General features: G+C 55.3%; 1 protein-coding gene across 7 annotated transcripts in view; it reads right to left on the bottom strand.

Moving 5' to 3' along the window:
* Positions 1-603: 603 nt before the first annotated feature.
* Positions 604-20,695, bottom strand: part of DOCK6 (dedicator of cytokinesis 6) — a 48,158-nt gene continuing 28,066 nt past the window's right edge. For 3 of the 7 annotated variants that reach the window (XM_061150357.1, XM_061150361.1, XM_061150356.1), the window contains 27 exons: positions 20,346-20,438; positions 20,013-20,108; positions 19,215-19,355; positions 15,958-16,071; positions 15,663-15,833; positions 15,191-15,330; positions 14,932-15,101; positions 12,660-12,820; positions 12,210-12,398; positions 11,434-11,560; positions 10,242-10,326; positions 9,999-10,095; positions 9,730-9,894; positions 9,272-9,424; positions 8,643-8,801; positions 8,426-8,526; positions 7,340-7,532; positions 7,109-7,252; positions 5,611-5,742; positions 5,478-5,492; positions 3,839-3,964; positions 3,651-3,740; positions 2,863-3,099; positions 2,337-2,480; positions 2,135-2,241; positions 1,323-1,484; positions 604-847 (listed from right to left, as the gene is read on the bottom strand). In XM_061150357.1, coding sequence (XP_061006340.1) covers positions 805-847; positions 1,323-1,484; positions 2,135-2,241; positions 2,337-2,480; positions 2,863-3,099; positions 3,651-3,740; positions 3,839-3,964; positions 5,478-5,492; positions 5,611-5,742; positions 7,109-7,252; positions 7,340-7,532; positions 8,426-8,526; positions 8,643-8,801; positions 9,272-9,424; positions 9,730-9,894; positions 9,999-10,095; positions 10,242-10,326; positions 11,434-11,560; positions 12,210-12,398; positions 12,660-12,820; positions 14,932-15,101; positions 15,191-15,330; positions 15,663-15,833; positions 15,958-16,071; positions 19,215-19,355; positions 20,013-20,108; positions 20,346-20,438 — 3,555 coding nt within the window. In that variant the 3' untranslated portion in view covers positions 604-804. The remainder of the gene's footprint in view (positions 848-1,322; positions 1,485-2,134; positions 2,242-2,336; positions 2,481-2,862; positions 3,100-3,650; positions 3,741-3,838; positions 3,965-5,477; positions 5,493-5,610; positions 5,743-7,108; positions 7,253-7,339; positions 7,533-8,425; positions 8,527-8,642; positions 8,802-9,271; positions 9,425-9,729; positions 9,895-9,998; positions 10,096-10,241; positions 10,327-11,433; positions 11,561-12,209; positions 12,399-12,659; positions 12,821-14,931; positions 15,102-15,190; positions 15,331-15,662; positions 15,834-15,957; positions 16,072-19,214; positions 19,356-20,012; positions 20,109-20,345; positions 20,439-20,695) is intronic. The other 4 variants (XM_061150363.1, XM_061150359.1, XM_061150362.1 and 1 more) reach the window with 3 other exon arrangements.

Here is a 20,695-nt window from a genome sequence, read left to right on the forward strand (position 1 = left end):
AGCTCCTGGAGGGCGGGCGGCGGCGGTGGTGGTGACTGCGGGAGGTCACCCCTCCCCCAGCCGCCCAGCGCAGGCCTGGTACAGTGTGACGTGACCACCGCGGGGCGGGAAGGGAGGGGTGGGTCAGCGCGAGGCCACAGACCTCAGCCACGGCCTGGGCTCCATGGCCAGCCAGACCTGGTTTCCAGTCGCCACACCACCAAGCCTCTTAACTACTGGCTGCCTCAGTTTCCCCATCTGTAAACCGGGATAAGAATGCTGTCTGCCTGACAGTGGCGTTGAGATGATTCTGTAACCACGAAGCAGGCTGTCCCTCATGCAGCCAGGCCCATAGATGGGGACAGTGTCTTTCTGGGAGGCAATTATGCAGGTCTGGGCTCTGGGCAAGGGTTTAACAAATGTCACTATTATTCCCCATGAACACACATGACATTGTCATTTGTGTGTTGCCTTCCCCACTAGAATGTCAGCTCTACAAGGGCAGGAATTTGCATGGGTCGTCACTGCTGTCTGTTGCACCCAAGTAGTTCTCAGTGTCCGTCATCAACAATTAGGTCGAGTGTGCACCTGGGACCCAGCCCCCAGGGACCACACCACACAGGCTGTTTACAAAAACCATTTTAAATTAGAAGAGGCAAGAAGCATCAGTGCACACAGACGAGAACAGAGGAACAGAGGGCCCAGCCCTGTGCATGATGTGGTTGCCTCACAGCCAAGTGGGCAGTGGGAGAGACTGTCAGGAAGGCACAGGTAGCTGAGGCCAGGGTCCTGGTTCCTCTGGGAGTGGCTTCAGGCCCTGTGGGCTCAGAGGTCAGTCTTCCGGAAACTTGCTCTGTTCAAGGAGTTCCTGGGGGAGGGAGGAACGAAGGAGATCAACACGGCCACATGGTCCCCAACTCCATAATGCTCTCCAGCCATCACCTCCTCCCCTTCCTCCCATTACTTTCCTTCCCCTCCTCCCATTCCCCCAAAGATCCTTCTATGGTCATCCTGGCTCCTTTAATGTTGGTTCTGATCCAGCCATGGAACTGGAGATTCCTTCATAGAATCCACCACTGGAGATATGAATCATACCCATTTGACAGACGTGGAAACTGAGGTTCAGAAAAATGAAGTCACATGCCTGAGAAATAACCTAGCCAGGATCAGAAATGGTGGCTCAGAGCTTGAATATTAGGTACATGTGCCAGTGTTCACATGCATGTGCAAAGCCTCGAGCACCCGTGTTGATGGGCACGTGTATGGCAGGCCCCACACTCTGCCGGGCTTTGCCTGCCCCAACTCGCCCTCTCAGGGGTGGGCCGGGGACTCGGGTTAGGCACCTGAGGCTGGCTGTGTTTGGCGCCAGCAGCTGGGGCAGGCGCTGTGTAAGCAGAGGCTGCAGAGCCTCCCGCAGGCGGGAATAGTTGCGTTCCAGCTCCCGATGGTACTCCTTCTGGTCCGGCCCAATCAGGGCTTTGTTCTTCCGCAGCGCATCTTCACACCTGAGGACCAGATGGCTCAGTGGGAAAGAATCCGCCTGCCAATGCAGGGGACCTGGGTTTGATCCCTGGTCAGGGAAGATTCCACATGCTGTGGAGCAACTAAGCCCAGGCGCCACAACTACTGAAGTCCACGCGCTGTAGAGCAGCACATTGCAATGACTGGGTCTGCCTGCTGCAACTAATGAAGCCAGTGGGCCCTAGAGTCTGCTCTGCAACGAGAAGCCATCGCAATGAGAAGCCCACGCGCAACAAAGAGTAATCCCCACTTGCCACAACTAGAGAAAGCCTGTGTGCAGCAATGAAGATCCAGTGCAACCAAAAAAAGAAAAAGAGAGAGGTGGGAAGGCCATGAGCTGGGGTCAGGCATGCAGAGCAGTAATACTGGGGGTCTGATTGCTCAGTCGTGTCTGACTCTCTGCAACCCCATGGATTGCAGCATGCCAAGCTTCCCTATCCTTCACTATCACCTGAAGCTTGCTCAAACTCATGTCCACTGAGCCATTAATGGTGGACATGACTTAATGGAAATCAGAGAGGCCATAAAGGGGGGTCAGGTTGATAGACTGGCTGTACTGGGGAATCAGGTAGGCAGAGAGTCATAATGGGGGGGTGGTTAGAGGGGCCCTGTCTGGGGATGGGGTCAGGCCTACTTTTTGCAGAAGTCTTTGAAACAGAGCCGCAGCTTGTTGTGATGCCTAAAGAGCTTGGGGTCTTCTGGGATCTCAGCCAGAAACACCTGGGCTACCTCCAGAGGTCCCTGTGGGGTGACAGGGGCTCATGAGGCTGTCTGCACACCACCACCCCCTGCCCCTGGTGGGGCTTTGGGCAGCCTGCTTCCCCCGCCGGCCGTGCCTGGTTCACAGTGGGCCCCACAGAGCCCTGCAGCACCATCTGCAGCATCTTGGCATCAGGAGGGTCCTGCTCAGTGGCGAAGGCCAGCTCCCGAGTCTTCTTTTGCATGTCCTCGATGGCTACCTCCACCGGGGTGAGCACCGTCTGTGGGGTAGGGATGGGCACGTGCCAGCTGGTGCCTGGAGACGCCCTGACCCAAACCAGCCCGCGGCAGCTTGGATCTTGGCTGGGGATTCAGAGTGGGCTTGGTGGGCTACAGTCCATTCCAAGAGGCTGTGTAAGGAACTGGGTCTGGGGGCTCCTGCCTGCCTGGGTCTGGGAGGGTGAGGCTCAAAGTTCAGCTGCTTTTGGTGTGCTGCTGCTAACTCTGGCCTGGTTCTAGTCCAGACTTGGGTCAGCGAGGTCTGGAGGGAGGGGTTTAAGTCTGCCAACTAGGGCCTGGAGGCTGGAATTTGGGGGTCCTCCGCCTCCCTTGGTCTGGGGTCTCTTCACCTCCCCACTCCCTGGGCCACCCCTGACCACCCACCTCCTCCCGGTGGCAAACACGGATTCGGGTCTTGATGTAGGGGAAGGCGTGGGCCGTGCTCAGTAGCGTCTTGCGCTTATGCTGCTCTGGCAGTTCGCCGTGAGCACGCCCGTCTGGCGTGAAGGGTGTGCAGAACAGGAAGGTTCGCAGCCCATAGTTGCGGTCGAAGTAGGTCACCCGGTCCTTGAGCTCATAGGTGTCAAAGTGTGGCTCCACGTATGTGATCTGGATGTAGGCCTGGGGCGCGGGGCCCAGGGGTAAGGGTTTCAGCCCCAACACACATACCTGTGGTTTGCCAGCCTCCCACAGGGGCCCCATCCCTGTAGAAACGGGGTTGAGCCTCCCTGGGTCTGTGGGTTTTGGGTCTCAGGGATTTGGGTTCTCAGGTCTCCCTATGTCTCATCTGGGGCTTTCCTGGTGGCTCAGGCAGTAAAGAATCTGCCTGCAATGCAGGAGACCAGGGCTCAATCCCTGGGTTGGGAAGATCCCCTGGAGAAGGAAATGGCTACCCACTCTAGTATTCTTGACTGGAGAATCCCATGGACAGAGGAGCTTGGTGGGCTACAGTCCATGGAGTTGCAAAGAGTCAGACACGACTGGGTGACTAACACTTTCACATCTCATCTGGATGTATGGGAATCCCTGAGGAATAGGATTTTGGGGTCCCTGAGAGAGACAAGCTTTGGAGTTTCCTAGAGAAATAGGATTTGAGGGGCCATAGGACGTGGTACATGCGTCTCTGAATATAGGATTTGGGGGACCTGGGGGGGATGGTCGGAAGCCCTCACCTTCTGCGGGTCCAGCTTGGTCTTGTCCACAGGGTTAGAATCTTTGATGATCTCGACCACATCCTCCCCGAACCTCTCTGTGTAGAACTCCTGGGGACACGGGGCTGGCTCAGGGTCACATGGCTGCAGCCCCCACCCAGCCCCAGGGTGGCCCAGTGCCCTGTCCACCCCCCACTGCCAGGACATGCCTCCAGCCGGTGTGAGATCTCAGCCAGCTTCGTGATGGACGGCTCCTTGTACACGAACTCCTGCTCGTCCAGGTCACCAAAGCGGGCGCCGTAGAAGCCCACGCGGAAATATGTCCCAAACACGCGCTGGGGCTGTGGGAGAGCTGCTATTCACTGGGAGGCCCCTACCCCAGAGACACATGTCCTCCAGCCCCATGTGCAGAAGATCGGGGCATGGGTGGAGGACTGGGGGGACCCCAAGAACATCACATCACAGGCAGAGATGTGGACCTGGCCGACTGTCCACTGCCCACACCCTCACTCTTTCTCCCCAGCCTATCTGCTGCCCCCTCCATCTTTATTCTCATTGAACACAAACCCCGAGCTTCCAATTCTGCCTCTCGCCCCATGCAGTCCTTCAGAGTATGGATCTCAATATGCAATGAGGAACAGGGCTCTGTTGCTCACAACTCGCTTCTCAGTGTCTGTGGGGCTGGGTATATAGTTGTTTAGCTGCTAAGTCATGTCCGATTCCCTGCAACCCCATAGACTGCAGCCTGCCAGGCTTCTCTGTCCATGGGATTTCCCAGGCAAGAATAATGGAGCGGGTTGCCATTTCCTTCTCCAGGGGATCTTCCCGACCCAGAGACTGAACTCCGTCTCCTGCCTTGGCAGGCAGATTTTTTACCACTGTACCACCTGGGAGCCCCGGGTATACAGTAGGTGCTCAATAAATGCACACGTGGCTGAAGGAAGTCATGGTTGTCTCTTTTTCTGGGACAGAGGCTCTGGTTCCCTTGTTCCAGGGCATCCCCTCCCCTCCCTGATCTAAGTTTGGAAAGAGGGACTCCCCTTCCTCCCACCCTAGGTAGGTGACCCACCACCAGGAAGTACGGGGGTGGCTCATGTTCACTCACCAAAGCAGATCCAGGTAGGGTGGGGTGGGCACCAGGACAGGGAGGTGGGAGCCAGGGGCAGAGAGACAGAGTCATTGCAGAGGTCAGAGGTCAGAGCCCCCAACCCCCAGGGTCCTGGTTATGCAGCCCGATGACAATCATTCTATGGGTAGGGAGATCCGGGGAGGGAGGAGACCCGCCTGCCCTGCCCGGCCCCCACCCAGCCCTCCCGCCTTGGCTCTGGGTTCCTGCCATCTTTAGCCAGAAAATTCTCCCCAAACTAGGAGATGCCTAAAAATAGACCCAAGTAGGGGAGAGGCAGAGAGGGGGAACATGAAATGGCAAATAAGCAGAGATCCTGGGGGAAGTTGAGGAGACAGGGAGACATGAGACCCAGAGACACACCGAGAGTGAGCAAGCAAGGACACAGACAGGGAGAGATGGATGGGAAGCAACCAAGAGACAGAGACAGAGACAGACATAGGGCGGGAGCGGGAGGCCCCCCTTTCAGGCAGTGACCAAGCTGGCCCTGCCCGAGGGAGGGGTGTCACTGGAGAGCTCCCAGCTGGGTGAGTCACAAGCTGCCCTGGAGATCTGGGGCAGGGAGGGGGACCCGGGGGGAAGTAGCGGGGGTGCGTCATCGGTCATCGCCCACTGAGCCCCTGTGGCCAGGCAGCTGTGCTCTGCCAGCGCCCCCTGGTGGTCCCCGACCACTGCTGACTAGTGGTCATGGGGGTCCCAGAAGCAGGTAGATGGCCACTCACCTCCCAGCCGGAACTCTGTGGTGGGAGAGAGAAGGTGCAAAGTCAGCTGGGGATGGCAAGGGTCAGCAGGGGCTGGGGCTGGGGGCAGGGGCTGGGGCTGGGGGCAGGGGCTGGGAGGGCTTCCTGGGCCCACCTGGTGCATGATCTTAGTGAAGGCCTCCTGCAGTTTGCCGTGCACGGCAGCTAGCTTCTTGTAGTCGCGGTGGGCTTCCAGGATGGGGATGAGGGTCTTGTAGACCTCATTTACGGCCTCGTAGAGCCCGCCCTGGGGATTGGGGTGTGGGGGTATGTCAGGGTTTCCAGCACCTACCGTGGTCGTCTCTCCTGCCTGGAACAACCACGCTCCTACCCACTCCCCCAGGTGCCATCTTCTATCACCTCCTCCAGGAAGCCTACCCTGACTGCATCTGCCCCAGATGGGGTACCAGCCTTTCCACTCAGCCCTTACAGACATCCTCTGTGGTCTCCACCATCCCACTGTGGACCAGGTGCTGAGTACATCTTATGCTTTATCCATGTTCCTTCATTGGTAGGAGGAGTCATTTTCTTTCTCCTCATCCCTCAGACAGGAAATTGAACCTGAGATAGGAGGGGCTCCCCAGGACCAGTACCTGAATGCGAGCCCTTCTGGCATGATGCCTAAGGCCTCCACACACCACTGCCTGCTGGCGCATGGTAATGGGCACTCCTGAGTGCCAGCCAGGGCCAACATCAAGCTTGGCACACAACAGGTGTCCTGAGCTATTTGCTGACTGTCTGAAGTCTGTGTCCACCATCTGGCTTATTCCCAAGGCCTTTGTCTCTGAGACTCCAGCAAAGTAACAATAAGAAACACAACATCAAAAAAACCTCTAGGGGCTTCCTTGGTGGCTCAGTGGTAAAGAATCCACCTGCCAACACAGGAGACATGGGTTCGATTCCTGATCCAGAAAGATCTCACATGATGCAGAGTAACTAAACCCAAACACCACAACTATTGAGTCTCTGCTCTACAGCCTGGGAACCGCAACTACTGGGCCCAGGTACCACACTACTGAAGCCCGTGCACTACAACTAGACAAGCCATCACAATAAGCCCATGTAGAACTAGAGAATAACCCATGCAGCAACGAAGACCTAGAACAAACAAAAAATAAATACAAATAAATAAGCAAAATTAAAAAAAAAAAGAAAGGAAAAAAAGAAGGTTCAATGCAAAGAACTGAAACAAGATGGTAAACATAGGTGGTCACTGATTTTTGGGTGCTGGGTATGAGGGGTGGTGGGGGATACAACTTTCTTTTATGTGTTCTTGAAATTTTTCATAACAGAAAAGAATTTTAGGGACTTCCCAGTGGTCCAGGGCTTATGACTCCATGCTCTCACTGCAGGGGACCAGGGTTCAATCCCTGGTCAGGGAACTAAGTAAGATCCCCAGAGCCTCCGGGCATGGCCAAAATAAAACATTTTTTTTAAATGGTCAGTGAATATACTCAAGCCTTACCCATGTACCAAGAGTTTTAAGGGGAGAAAGGCAGGAAAGCGGCTTCAGAGAGACCCAAATCCTCGCAGCAGCTCCATCTGGAATCTCCGGGAGCGGGTATGGGGCCCAAGAGTGGAAGTACGCTGCTGCCCCGGGCCCTGGGCCTCACCATGGTGAAGTAGACAGCCGCCTGCTCCAGCAGCCCCACCAGCCCCATCTCCGTGAAGTGCTTCCCGGAACAGAAGCCCTCCTCGTCAGGTGAGAGGATGTCGTCGGAGATGGCGGACTCTTCCAGCACGTTGGACGAGATGTTCTGGGATGGGAGATGGGCTCAGAGCCTGGTCTTTTACCCACACGTGCCACACTCCCGCCTGCCACTACCCCCACCCCCGCCACTCACCTGGAAGGAAACGCAGCCCACAGGCAGGTGGCGGCTGTCCTCCAACAGCGCGAGGTACTCGGCCACCAGGGCGGCCGCGTGCACCATGCACTGCGCGGCCTCCGCGTGGTTGCCCAGCTCCGCGTGCTTCCCTGCCATGTTCTGCAGCCACGTCAGCCGCAGGTCTGGGGAGCCCTGGTAGCCCCGGGCAATCCTAGAGCCCAGGTGAGGGTGATGGGAGGTGGGAGGAGGGTGGAGACTCACCTTGCCCCTCATTGCTCGCCCGTCACTTGTCCATCCCCTTCTGTTACCCCAGCCATCTGCCCCAGACGATCTCCTCACCTGAATCTTCATTCACCTCTCCCTCCCCTCACCTCTCACCTGTCCATCCCCTCACCTGTCTTCTCACTTAATTGTTCTACTCATCTTTCTTCTCAGCAGTCCTCCTACTTGTCTCCATCTGACCAGCCAACCTCCTCACCTGTACCCCATTCACCTGTCTCACCTGTCCAACTCTCACCTGTCTTCCCATTCACCTGTGTATCACTGCCTCTCTTCCTGTCTCCTAACTTATTCCACTCCACACCTGTCCATCCCTTCACAAGTGTCACTCCCTCACTTGTCCTTCTGCTCATCAGTTTACCTGGAACCCTGAACCCTGTCACTTGTCTGCCTAGGGCCCTCCCTTCTGTAGGCCCCCTCCCTTCCCTGTCTGCATTACCTGGGCCCCCATCTCCCACTCCCCAGCTTCTTATTAAATACTCCTCTTTCCTCCAAACCACTTTGCTCTCTTGATCTGTCACCCCTTCATGGGTTAGTGCCTCACCTGTCTACCTCACCTGTCCTTGTTCTGCTTTGTCATCCTGATCTGTATGTTCCTCTGGCACCTTTTTTTTTGCTCATTTACCTGCCCTTACTTGCGGCCTCACCTGTCTTCTCACTGCTCCACTCACCTGCCTTCCCTCTCCCTTGGTCTTCATCTGTCTGCTCTTCTGGTCCCTCATCCTTACTTGTCTCTCTTATTACCTGTACGCTCACCTGCTCCCTCCCACCATCTCCTCTCCCCTCGACTGTGAACGGCTGATGGTCCCGACTGGCCCTCCTCACCTGTACATGAGGTCAATAAGCATCTCTGGGTCTTCCTGATGCTCCTTCATCTTCACCGTGTCAGTCAGGATCATGTGCAGGTTGAACATCAGGTCCTGGACCTGGATGGGGGGAAGGGCCGGGAGCCATGTGGCCAAAGCGGTAGGGTTGGGGGTCAAGCAGGGTGGGGCCAAGACCCTGGTTGTGGAAGGTGGGGCCGGGGCCCCTCGGGGATCACCTGCTCAGCAAAGGTGCTGTCCCGCAGCCCCACGTCCTCCTCGGCATAGGTGAGGATGGTCTTGAGTGAACGTCGCAGGTGCTCGTCACTGAAGTTCTGTGTGGTCCCCACCAGGGACGACAGCGACATCGTCACTTGCATCTTCACGCGGGCAAAATTCTGGGCGGGCCGGGAGGAAGAGCACGCCTGCCTGTGGGTCTTGGAGCCTCACCCCAGGCAGGACCTTCTCAGCCTGCTGACATCACCCCTCTCCCCTCCTGCCTTGCGTCTATTTGAGCCAGACTCCTGGTCAGGACTGCCCTGGTAGGCTAGTGGTTAAGAATCTGCCTGCCATGCAGGGGACAGGGGTTCGATCCCTGGTCTGGGAAGATTCCACATGCCACGGGGTGACCAAGCCCGTGCACCCACAACTACTGAGGCCACAGGCAACTACTAAAGCCCACAGGCCTAGAGCCTGCACACCGCAGTAAGAGATGCCACTGCAATGAGGGGCCTGTGCACTACGACTAGAGAAAGTGCACGGGCAGGAATATAGCCCAACACAGCAAAAATAAACAAACACAACTTATTAAAAAAGTTAATAAAGAGTCCTAATCAACGGCCTCCCTGGAGCCCCGCGCCCCGCTTACGTTGCCAATCTCGAAGTTCTGGCGCATGAGGAGGTAGAGGGAGGCGCTGGCGTGTGTGCGGATGGCGCTGATGCGGCTGCCGCAGTGGCGGAGGAGCCTCAAGCAGAGGTCGGCACACAGCTCCGTGTCCTCCTCGAAGAGCAGCTCTGGGAACTGGCCCCCGCACCCAAGGGGAAACGGACACCGGTGAGCCTCTCCCTGTTCTGACCCAGACGGTTCCCCGTGGGGACTTGGGCAGAAGCACAGGGCTCTTCTGCCTTCTCTGGCCAAAACCAGCAGGCACTGGTGTCTGAGCCACTTGAAGCCCTTGTGTGTGACTCCAGGTAACCGACTCTGCCACTCTGATCCTCAATTCCTCTGCAAACCGCGGCTGAGGAGTGTGTCTGGGCACACAGCAGGTGCTCCGGGACTGGGCAGTGACTGTTGCTCTCAGAGGTGTGGCTGGCAGAGATACTCACCTTGGAGACCAGAGCCCGCTGTGTGGCCAGGCCGTGCTGCAGGAAGAGGGCACTCTGGGCGCTGCCCAAACTGTATAACACGACCTTCAGTACCGCGCCTAGGATGCTCTCCCGGGCCTCTGACAGCATCACCGTCTGGCAGGCCAGAAATCCAGCTCTTAGAGACTGGGGTGGTTATGGAGTCAGGGAGGGAGAGGGATTCTCAAGTCAGAGATCACAAGGCCCGTTGGTGGGGTCAGAGGTCATGGAGATGCTGGATCAAGCCATACCTGCACGATGATCTCCAGTGTATCCAGCACCACCAGGCTTGCCTCGGTTGCCAGGTTCCCGTCCACCAAGGCCTCGTGTTCCATTTCATCCTTGGTCCTAGAGGGGATGGGACGGGCTTGGGAGGGCCTCTCCTGGCCAGACTCCTCCCCCGACAGCTGGGCGCTTTCCCTTTATCTGCCCTGGGGCTGCAGTTCTCTGGAAATTGATCTAACCCCTGTGAACTATGTCCCGCCTACACCCACTTGTCCACACGGTCCGAGGTTTGTCTCCAGTGTGTGACGCTCTTCCGCCAGCGTACATTCTCCTGGTTCCCAAACGGGCTCCTCTCTGAGACACACAGGTGGGTGTTCACACATGTGCAAAGACAGAAGGACACACGTGACCATGAAAAGATACACACGTGGGAGCCCTGTGAGGACACTGGATGATGTGGACGCCTGCGGGGTGCATGCGGTTAGACATGAAGAGGGAACACAGAAACCCACGTGCCACATGTACAAAGTGCGGGCTTCTGGGAAAAGCGAGCCAGACAGTAGGCAGGAATGGCTCCCGTCTCGGGGACCCCTGTACAAAGTGTGGGTGGCGCTGGGTGGGGACACGTGTTGGGTACACCTCCCTCTCCCCACAGCTCCCGTCTCGGGGACCCTTTACAGAGTGTGGGCGGCGCCGGGTGGGGACATGTATGGGGTACACCTTCCTCTCACCACGGCTCCCATCTCAGGGGCCCTTGTACAAAGCATGGGAGGCGCTGGGTGGGGACACATGTGGGGTACACCTCCCTCTCCCCACAGCTCCCGTCTCGGGGACCCTTTACAGAGTGTGCGCGGCGCCGGGTGGGGACACGTGTGGGGTACACCTCCCTCTCCCCACAGCTCCCGTCTCGGGGACCCTTTACAGAGTGTGGGCGGCGCCGGGTGGGGACACGTGTGGGGTACACCTCCCTCTCCCCACAGCTCCTGTCTCGGGGACCCTTTACAGAGTGTGGGCGGCGCCAGGTGGGGACACGTGTGGGGTACACCTCCCTCTCACCACGGCTCCCGTCTCGGGGACCCTTTACAGAGTGTGGGCGGCGCCGGGTGGGGACACGTGTGGGGTACACCTCCCTCTCCCCACAGCTCCCGTCTCGGGGACCCTTTACAGAGTGTGGGCGGCGCCGGGTGGGGACACGTGTGGGGTACACCTCCCTCTCCCCACGGCTCCCGTCTCGGGGACCCTTTACAGAGTGTGGGCGGCGCCGGGTGGGGACACGTGTGGGGTACACCTCCCTCTCCCCACGGCTCCCGTCTCGGGGACCCTTTACAGAGTGTGGGCGGCGCCAGGTGGGGACACGTGTGGGGTACACCTCCCTCTCACCACGGCTCCCGTCTCGGGGACCCTTTACAGAGTGTGGGCGGCGCCGGGTGGGGACACGCGTGGGGTACACCTCCCTCTCACCACGGCTCCGTCGCACCATCTCCTGTCGGGCCCCGATGGTACCCAAAATAGCTTCCTCCAGGCGGGCCTTCATGTCCAGCGATTTCTTGAATGTGAGGCTGTTGATGCGTTCAAAGGCCTTCTTCCCCTGAGACGGCAGAGAAGAGGTTCAAGGTTGACTCTGTCCTTTTCTGTGGGCTAACCTGGTCTGCTTTTTCTGGCTCTATCCCTCCAGGAACCTGTGCTCAAAAACACAGTCCTCCCCTTTACAGCAAGCTCTCAGCACCTCCCGGATTCTGTTGGTGAAGGAAATTCTCCCTTTTTGCTTTGGTTCAGGATGTGCTCATGTGCTCAGTTGCTAAGTCAAGTCTGACTCTTTGCGACCCTTTGGACTGTAGCCCACCAGGCTCCTCTGTCCATGGGATTCTCCAGGCAAGAATACTGGAATGGATTGCCATTTCCTCTTCCAGGGGATCTTCCCAACCCAGGGATCGAACCCATGTCTCTTGCGTCTCCTGCATTGGCAGGTAGGCTCTTTACCACTGAGCCACCAGGAGAGCTGAGAAAGGTACATGGACTCTTACTGTTCCTTGGTTTCTATCAGGAACTTCTCTCAGGGGCAAAACTGCAGGAGCAGCTGGTGGGTAACGTACCTCACTGAAACAGTCTACCCCCCCCCCCCCCGCAGCTCCTGGTGCACAGGCCACCCCTTCACACCCAGCCCACGTCACTGCAGCCCCCCACTATGTGTCCTCAACCTGCCCCCTACGCCCCAGTCCCCCGCCCGACCTTCCCACCTTGTACTCGAAGGCAGCCAGGCAGAGGTACAGCAAGTCCAAGACACGACCCAGCTGAGGGAGGGTCAGGTCCGCAGCCCAGCGCTGCAGCAGGGCCGGCTCAGCGTTCTTCAGGACCCAGAGCACACACACCAGCAAGGTCCGGCTGGACTCAGCAGAGAGGGCATAGCCTGAGCGAGCAGCCTGGGGCTGGAGAGGGGACAGGGGGCTCAGAAGGAAGCGTTGACCTTCGTTTTCTCCATAGTAAAGTGAGAACTGGCCGATTGGTACTTGATTACATAACTTCTATTACTGGGTAATTGGGCACATGATGTCCAAAATACTACGAAAAATCACAAAACATGTGAGGAGGTAGGAAGATGTGATTGATAAGAGAGAAAAGACATTAGACACAGGCACAAAAATGATCAGATGTTAGATGGTGTCTCTGGGGACAAGGCCAGTACTCACCGTCACCGGGCCCTGGGAGATACTGGCCCGGGAGCCAGGGGCCAGGGGGCCACCTGCAATGGCCATGGCCACTGAGGGGTTGATGGTGCCTCCCACATCCCCTTCCCCTTCTGTGTCTGAGTCGAGCATAGAGGCCAGTCTTGAGCGTTGACCTGGGCCCTCTGGGATAAAAGAACCAAGAGAACTCGGTTAGTTCTGTCTTTTTCTCAAATTTCAGCTCAGAGGTCACCTCCTCAAGGAGGCCTTCCCTGATACCATCCCCCAGACCAGGGTGCGGTCTCTAGTTATTGACTCCCAGAGTTCACTTATTGTATTTGCAATTTGATACAGTCATCGTGCAACTAAGATCCACAAAGGCCTGGACTATATCTATCTGCTCTGGCCACTCTATGCTCAATGCTTAGAACATGGCCTGGTGCACAGGAGTAGTCATTATAAAGATGATGATGACAATGGTGACAACCATAATAACTGCTGCTGCTATTATTATAGCATCAACTGACACGTACATGGATTTCCTATGTGTCAGGTGGTGTTCTAAGCACTTTAAAAATATTAACTATTATTCTTCAACACAACCCTATGAATTAAGTACTTTTATCATCCTTACCTTATGGAAGAAGGGACTGAGGTAAAGACAGGTTAAGTTACTTGCTTGGGGTCATGTAATAGGTAAATGGTAAAGCTAGAATTTTAACCTAAACAGTTTGGTTCCAAAATCTATGATCTTAAAAGATTATCCTCTCCACTCGCCTCCAAAACAGTATCATCAGAGAGAGCTGCTACCAACAAATACAGAATAGGTCTCAGCCTAGAGATTCTTGAGATAAAAGGTCAACTGAATTTTATTCAAGCTCCAGCCCAGTTTAACATGGATTCCTGACTGGCTTGAGGTGATCAACCCCTTATCCTATCTGCCTAAGAAGGAAAGACGAACCCTCACTGGGAAAAGAGGACACTGCCTCAGTCCTGATGGCCCTTTTACACACAATGTCCAAAATACAAGAAAAAAATCATAAGACATCAAGAGGCAGGAAAATGTGATTGACAGGGGAGAAAAGACGATAGAAGCAGGCACGGCACAGAGATGATCAAATATTGAAGTGAGCAAATAAGGACACTGAAATAAAAAGTAGAGGACTTTCCTGGTGGTTCAGCGGCTAAGACTTTGCACTCCCAATGCAGGGGGTCTGGGTTCAATCCCTGGTCAAGGAACTATATCCTACATGCTGCAACTAAAAGTTCATGTGCTTCAACTAAAGACCTCAAATGCTATAACTAAGACCTGGTGCAACCAAATAAATAAATAAATTTTTAAAAATAAAATGTAGAAAAGATGCACAAACAACGGTAAAAAGATGGAGAATATCAACAGAGAGCTGAAATCTACAACAAAAAAACATCAAATATTACAAGTGAAAAATGAAACATCTGAAATTTAGAACTCAACAGAGGGCATTAACAGAAGACCAGACATAGCAGAAGACAGAGGTGGTGAGCTCAAACACAGGTGAAAAGTTTCCTAACTCATGCACAAGAGAGCAAACAGAATGAAAAGCAGAACAGAGCATAGCAGACACGTGTAACAGGATCATAAAGGTCTAACATACGTGTCATTGGAGTCCCAGGAGGAGAGAAGAGAGAAAATGAGGCAGAAAAAAAAAAAATCAAAAGATAACAACTGAGAGTTTCCCCGAAATGATAAAGGGCATCAACCCACCAATTCCAAGTCTGTATCTTTCAACCACAGTGCACACTTGTTCATCAACGGTGCTGGTCAATGTGCAAATTAATGACCAAAAGGCTCCAATTGCCCTCTCACCCTGATGTTCCCCACCTCTCCCTCCTCCCACCTCTTTCTAAAAGATAATTCATTTCCTGTTTATCGTGCACTGACAGTATTCCAGTCCTACACCTCCCCAGATTTTCACAAAATCCTAGGAGTAGTTGGTACTACCACTGTCCCCATTTTACAGGTTAGAAACTTGAGGCTCAGCAAAGTTAATGGCTTTCTTGAGGCCCTGTGGCAGGACTTAAAGCCACTTCTCTGATGCTAACACCCAGGTTTTTTACTCCTTGCCCACCTTTTCTGACTTGAGCCTTTTCTGACCTTGAGGCTTTCCTGGGGCCCCATGGCAGAACTTAAACCTGCTCCTCTGACCCCAGCACCCATGTTTTAACTCCTTGCCCACCTTGCCCGACCTGAGCCTCATGGGATCATATCAGGTCCCCAGATGGTGGAACCTGCTCCGCCCCACCCTGCCCTGCTGACCGGCAAAGTCATGCAGCCGTGGCAGCGTGTCCCGGGCGAGTGACAGCAGCGGCAGGTACAGCTCAGCCACCCGGGCCTTCACGGTGGCCTCGGCATAGCGGGGGTCGGCATCATGGCTGCAGAGCAGGCTGTGGACAGCACAGATGGCCTTCTTGTGCAGCAGGGACGCCCTGTAAATAGTGAGGTGCTCAGGATGGAGTGGGCGTGGCTCCTGGACCCTAGCCCCCACCCCGGGGGACCAGACAGGGCCTGCACTCACCCCTCGGCCTCAGGTTCCACCGCTAGGGCCAGTTCCGTCAGCAGGAGCCCAGCCAGGAAATGCTGCTGCCGGAAAGGCCCGCTCAGCTCGAACATGCTGACTACCTTGGGGTCTGGGGCCTGGCTGGAGAAGGTGGAGCTCTGGAGAGGATGGGGGACAAATCAGGGGATGAGGGGGTCAAGGGTCAGAGGGGAGAGGTCGGGGTTAACTCATCTGTGAGAAGACAGGGGGTTGAGCCCAAAATCAGAAATCTTAGAAATGGCAGATGAATGCCAGTTTGGGAGTTAGAAGTAAGAAATCAGAAGCTGGTCCTCCCGGGAAGTTGCTAAGAATGCAGGGTCAGAGAGAAGGGTCAATCCCTTGGGCAGTGGCCTATGTGTAAAATGGACAGAGATGAGGGAACTGCAGAGAAAGGGCTGAAAGGCAAGAGGTTGGCGGATCAGAAGAGGCTGCACAAGCGGGGCCAGCCCACCTGGGAGGTGGTGGAGGACACCGAGGGCGAGGGCGAGGCCGGGGGCGACAGAGGGCAGCAGGGGAGGTTGAGGGTCACGTAGTGCTCGTGGCTGCAGAGGATGCGAGTGAAGTCCATGCGCAGAGTCAGCAGCACTGCCGGGTTGGGGGCCGACTGCAGCCGTGTGGCCACCTGCAGGGGAGGGGTTGGCAGGTGAATCACACGGGGCCGCCCACCCCCCACCCGCGTCCCCCGAAGGACTTCCAGTCCCCCCACGTTCCTGCAGGCGCGCCGTACCCACCACGCCCACGCCTACCTGCTTGTAGTGAGCCCGGACCAGGCTGAAGACGAAGCCGCGGTCCACCAGGGACAGCAGATCGCTGAGGAAGAAGGCCAGGCTGGCGTTGAGGCGCTCAGCCAGCTCCGCGTCCTGGGGGCACAGGGCCTGTCAGCCTATGCCCACTCGCCCCATCGAGCCTCAGTCCCTGCCCCAAGGCCTTGGGTCTCCTTGACACGCCCTCGTCCCAGCTTCAGACTCCTGGCCTTCCTGCTTATCCTCCTCTCTCTGACTAGCCTTTCCCTCCCCCCCAGATAGGTGTCTACTCTCCATCCAGCTCTGTTGAGGGCATGCTTTTTTCTTCTCTCACCAGATTTTATTTATTTATTTTTACAAGTATTTATTTATTTGGCTGTGCTGGGTCTTGGTTGCAGCACGTGGGATCTAGTTCCCTGGCCAGGGATCAAACCCCGGGCCCCCTGCATGGGGAGCACCAAGTCTTAGCCACTGGACCACCAGGGAAGTCCCCTCTCTCACCAGATTTCAGTAAGACAACGCAGATGGCAGAGACTGGCTGCTAACTCCCCCTATAGCCTCTCTTAGGTATTGGGGCCCTTTCTCAGAGTTCAGAGTTGGGTAGGGACTACATTTCCCAACCTTCCTTGCAACTGAGAAAAATCACGTGACCACAGTCTGGCCAATGGAATTTGAGAAAAGTGACGTGGCGGGTCCTCCTGTTCCCACCACCTTGTAATACCTGATGTAGTGGGTACTATGATGAAGTGAGATGGCCAGGCCCACACTGTGGAGCTCCCTCCAACCCACTTACGCTCAGGAATAAACTCTGGTCACATTTAAACCGCTTGTGAGGATATTCAAGCAAATTAACCTCTGCCCTAACTGATAAACAAAAGTATTCCAAATAGTTCTACATGTTTCAAAGACACCTAACAGGATGCTATTTCAAGAGAAGCCTGGGGACTTCCTTGGTGGTCCAGTGGTTAAGCATCTGCCTGCTAATGCAGGGGACACAAGTTCAATCCCTGGACCTGGAAGATCCCACGCATTTCAGAGCAACTAAGCCCATACTCCACAACTATTGAGCCTGTGCTCACAACAAGAGTTGTTCATTCCCTAAGTCATATCTGACCCTTTGCAATCTGATGGACTGCAGCATGTCAGCCTCCCCTGTCCTTCACTATCTCCAGGAGTTTGCTCAAATTCATGTCCATTGAGTTGATGATGCTATCTAACTATCTTATCCTCTGCCGCCCTCTTCTCCTTTTGCCTTCAATTTTTCCCAGCATCAGGTTCTTTTCCAATGAGTTGGCTCTTTGCATCAGGTGGCCAAAACAGGAGAAGCCACCACAATGAGAAGCCTGAGCACTGCAACTGGAGTATAGGCCCCTGCTTGCTGCAACTAGAGAAAACTCATTTACAGCAGTGAAGACCCATCACAGCCAAAAACAAAGTAATTAAGTAAAAAAAGAGAGGAAAGCCTGAAGGATGAGAAAGAAGGAAGAGTAAGTGCAAAGGCCCTGGAGCAGGAAGTGCCCAGCAAGTGGAACAGCAAGGAGGCTGGTATGGCCTCAAGGCCCAGCTGCCCTCCTGTTCTCATGAGTTACCCTAAGGCCTCACAAGTTAGCCTCAGGGGTTCTCAGGTCCTGTGACCCAGAGACAAAATACAAAACCTGCCTGAGCTCCAAGTCCACAGGAGGGCAGAGACAAGGTCTGCCTGGTGCATGGAGTCTGATATAGTTGGATGCTCCATAAATGTCCAGTGAAGGAACGACCGCTGGGACCCGTCACCGATGCCCCCCACCCAGTGGCTGTGATGAAGCTGCTTCTCAAGGGTGCTGTTCTTCCCCATAGGCCTCTTGAAGAGGGATTTCCTCGTAATCTGGAACTTAGCTCTTAGGGAGACTTTAGTGCAACCAGGTCAAGGCCTTTGAGATCAGCCCAAAGGTCATGGGGAATTGCACAAGGGCCAGCTTGGGCTGGACCGGCATTTCAAACATCTGGGAAATTCCCATCAAATACAGAAGTCCCCTTTCTCTTTGAAAATCAGACATTCTAGACTTCCCTGTGGCTCAGTGGTTATGAATTCACCTGCCAATGCAGGAGACACAGCTTCAATCCTTGATCCGGGAGAATTCCCACATGCTTCGGAGCAACTAAGCCTGTGTGCCACAACTACTGAGCCTGTGCTCTAGATCCTGGGAGCCACAACTACGGAGCCCACGTGCCACAACTACTGAAGCCCACGTGCCCTGGAGCCTGTGCTCAACAATGAGAAGCCACCATAATGAGAAGCCTGAGTACCACAACTAGAGTAAACTCCACCCTCCGCAACTAAAGAAAGGTGCGAGCAGCAATGAAAACCCAGCACAACCCAAAATAAATAAAGTTATATTAAAAAAAATCAAACATTCTGGCCACAGCCAGTGGGCACATGCCCTCTGGTCCACCAGAAGCCCTACTCTCCCAACTGAACCTGGTGGTGAGGGTTCCAATCTCCATTCTGCCCCTTCCCAGTCATGTAATATCAGGTTATTAGTCATTCTCTGCCTCAGTTTCTCCATTGGTAAAATGGAGAAAATAATAACACTAAGTTCATGAAGCTGTTGGGAGAGTTTAATGATGGGATCCACCTAAAGTATTCAGGTACACAGCCAAGTGCTCAACAAACGCACAATTTGATTATCATTATTATTGTCTGCTCAGCTCCTGTGAGCACTAGGTTAGTAGTTCAGAGTCTGGATGATTGTCAAGGTCTCAGAATATCAATGTCCATTTATTGAGTACTTACTGTATACTGCCACTGTGCTAAGGGCTAATGGATCTGCCCTGCCACCTCCCTGCCCTCCCCAACTCTCATTCCCGTCCTTGGTTAACTCCACTGCAGCCATTCACCTCCTCACTGCTTTCTAACGGAGGCAGGTCCTGCCTCAGGGCCTTTGCAACTGCTGCTCCTGCTGCCTAGAACACTTTTCCCTTGGATATCACACAGACTGCTCCTTTACCTCCTTCAAATCTCTCCCTAACAGCTCCATGAAGGCAAGGAACTGGGTCTGTTTTGGTCACCACCATCTGTCTCTAGTTCCCAGCCTAGGGCTGTGCACACAGTAGGTGCTTTTAAGAAACAGATGTTGAGTGAACAGACCCATCCAGTGAATGGGATTTGTGGTCTTGTAGCCAGGAAGCACCGGGCAGATTAGAACCCCACCTGGCTGGCTCCATGTCTTCCCTCAGCACCCCTGCCCCCCCCCACACCACGGAGGCCCCACACCCCTCACCTTGTGGACGCGGGTGATAACCTCCAGGCCTACAGAGCCCACCAGGGCTGCGATGTCATCCAGGAATCGTCCAGGGAAGCGAAGTTTGCGGGGTGTGTCCAGCTTCTGACCCAGAAGCAGGTGCAGCGTCATGCTTTTCACCTGGGGGCCAAGCAACAGGATGGGGGGTGGAGGTGGAGGTGGCTCACCAGAAGGGGGTGGAACTTGGGGGACTGTGAGTGATGGCTTGAGGTGGGCTAAAGGTGGGCAGAAGGAATCCTGAGACCTGACCGTGTGGGCGGGGCCCAAGAAGGCCATGGGTGGGGCTTAAGTGAGGGCTAGCTAGAGGGGTAGGAGGCTCAGAGAGAGCCTGTGTGGGGCTAGAACTGGTCTCCAGGGGTCAAAGTTGGGCGGTAGGAAAGAGGGTGGGGCTTCAAGGCCCACCAGATTGAGGTGGCGGCCGTTATAGTCAGCAGGAATAGTTCAAGGCACCTCTTGAAGAGTCTGGGGGCGTGTTCAAGTCTGATCTCAATAGCTTCCTTCTGTCTCTTGGGGATGAGGTGGGTCTCCTCGCTAGGTAGAGTTTCTCAATGGTGTCACAGGAAAAGTGGGGGGAGAATCCTTCACACAGGGGAGGGAGTTTCAGGTAAGTTTCAGGGGCTCTCCAGGGAGAGATTCACTTAGGCATCTCTTATCTCCATGTGGGGGTCTCTTGGGGCCATTTCTTAGGGGGCTTAGGTGCAATCTCAGGGGGTTTCTCTCCCTTAAGAGAGTCTCCTCGGGGCCCCTTGCTCTCAGGCAGGGAACAGGGAGTCTCACCATGAGCTGGAAGAAGAACCAGGCGTGCTGCAGGACGGCTTCGCGCACAGCGCTGCCGCTGACCACCCACTGCAGGGCCAGCTCTTCATGCAGCAGCTGGGGGCAGGGGCAGGGGTCACGGAGTGCAGAGGCGCCCACGCAGTACCCCCAGTGTGACAGGGGAGGATGCAGCTGGATGGCTCGGGGTTAGAGCAATGGGAGGCCATGCAGGAGGAGAGGGACCAGAAGGAGTCAGCGTGCCCTTTCCCTGGCTCTCCAGACCCCACTGGGCTTGGGGGGTCAAGGGAGCTCTGGATCCCAAAGTGGAGTCACCCACCCCCTGCCTCCTACTACCTTCTGCACAGTGGGTCTCGGCTGGGTGGTGGGCAGGGACGAGGAGGAGCTCTCGAGGCAGGAAGAGGTTCGGCTAGAGCTGCGGTCGATGGCCTATGATGGAATGGCGAGGGAATGGGATGGTGGGGGGTGGGGGGCGGTTAGTGTGGGTGCAGATGGTACGGATGGAGAAGAGAGATGGTCGACGGCGTGGATGGAGGGGAGGTGTGCCCATGTAGATGGACAGGGGGGGTGTGGATGGAACGAGCAGTGTTAATAAATAAAGACAGCAGTGTGTGGGTACAGATGGAGAAGGCATGAACGTGATGGAAGAGATGAGAATAAGCAAGACACGGTAAGGAGGTGACAAG

The sequence above is a fragment of the Dama dama genome, chromosome 9, assembly GCF_033118175.1.
Source record: "Dama dama isolate Ldn47 chromosome 9, ASM3311817v1, whole genome shotgun sequence".
NCBI lineage: Eukaryota > Metazoa > Chordata > Mammalia > Artiodactyla > Cervidae > Dama > Dama dama.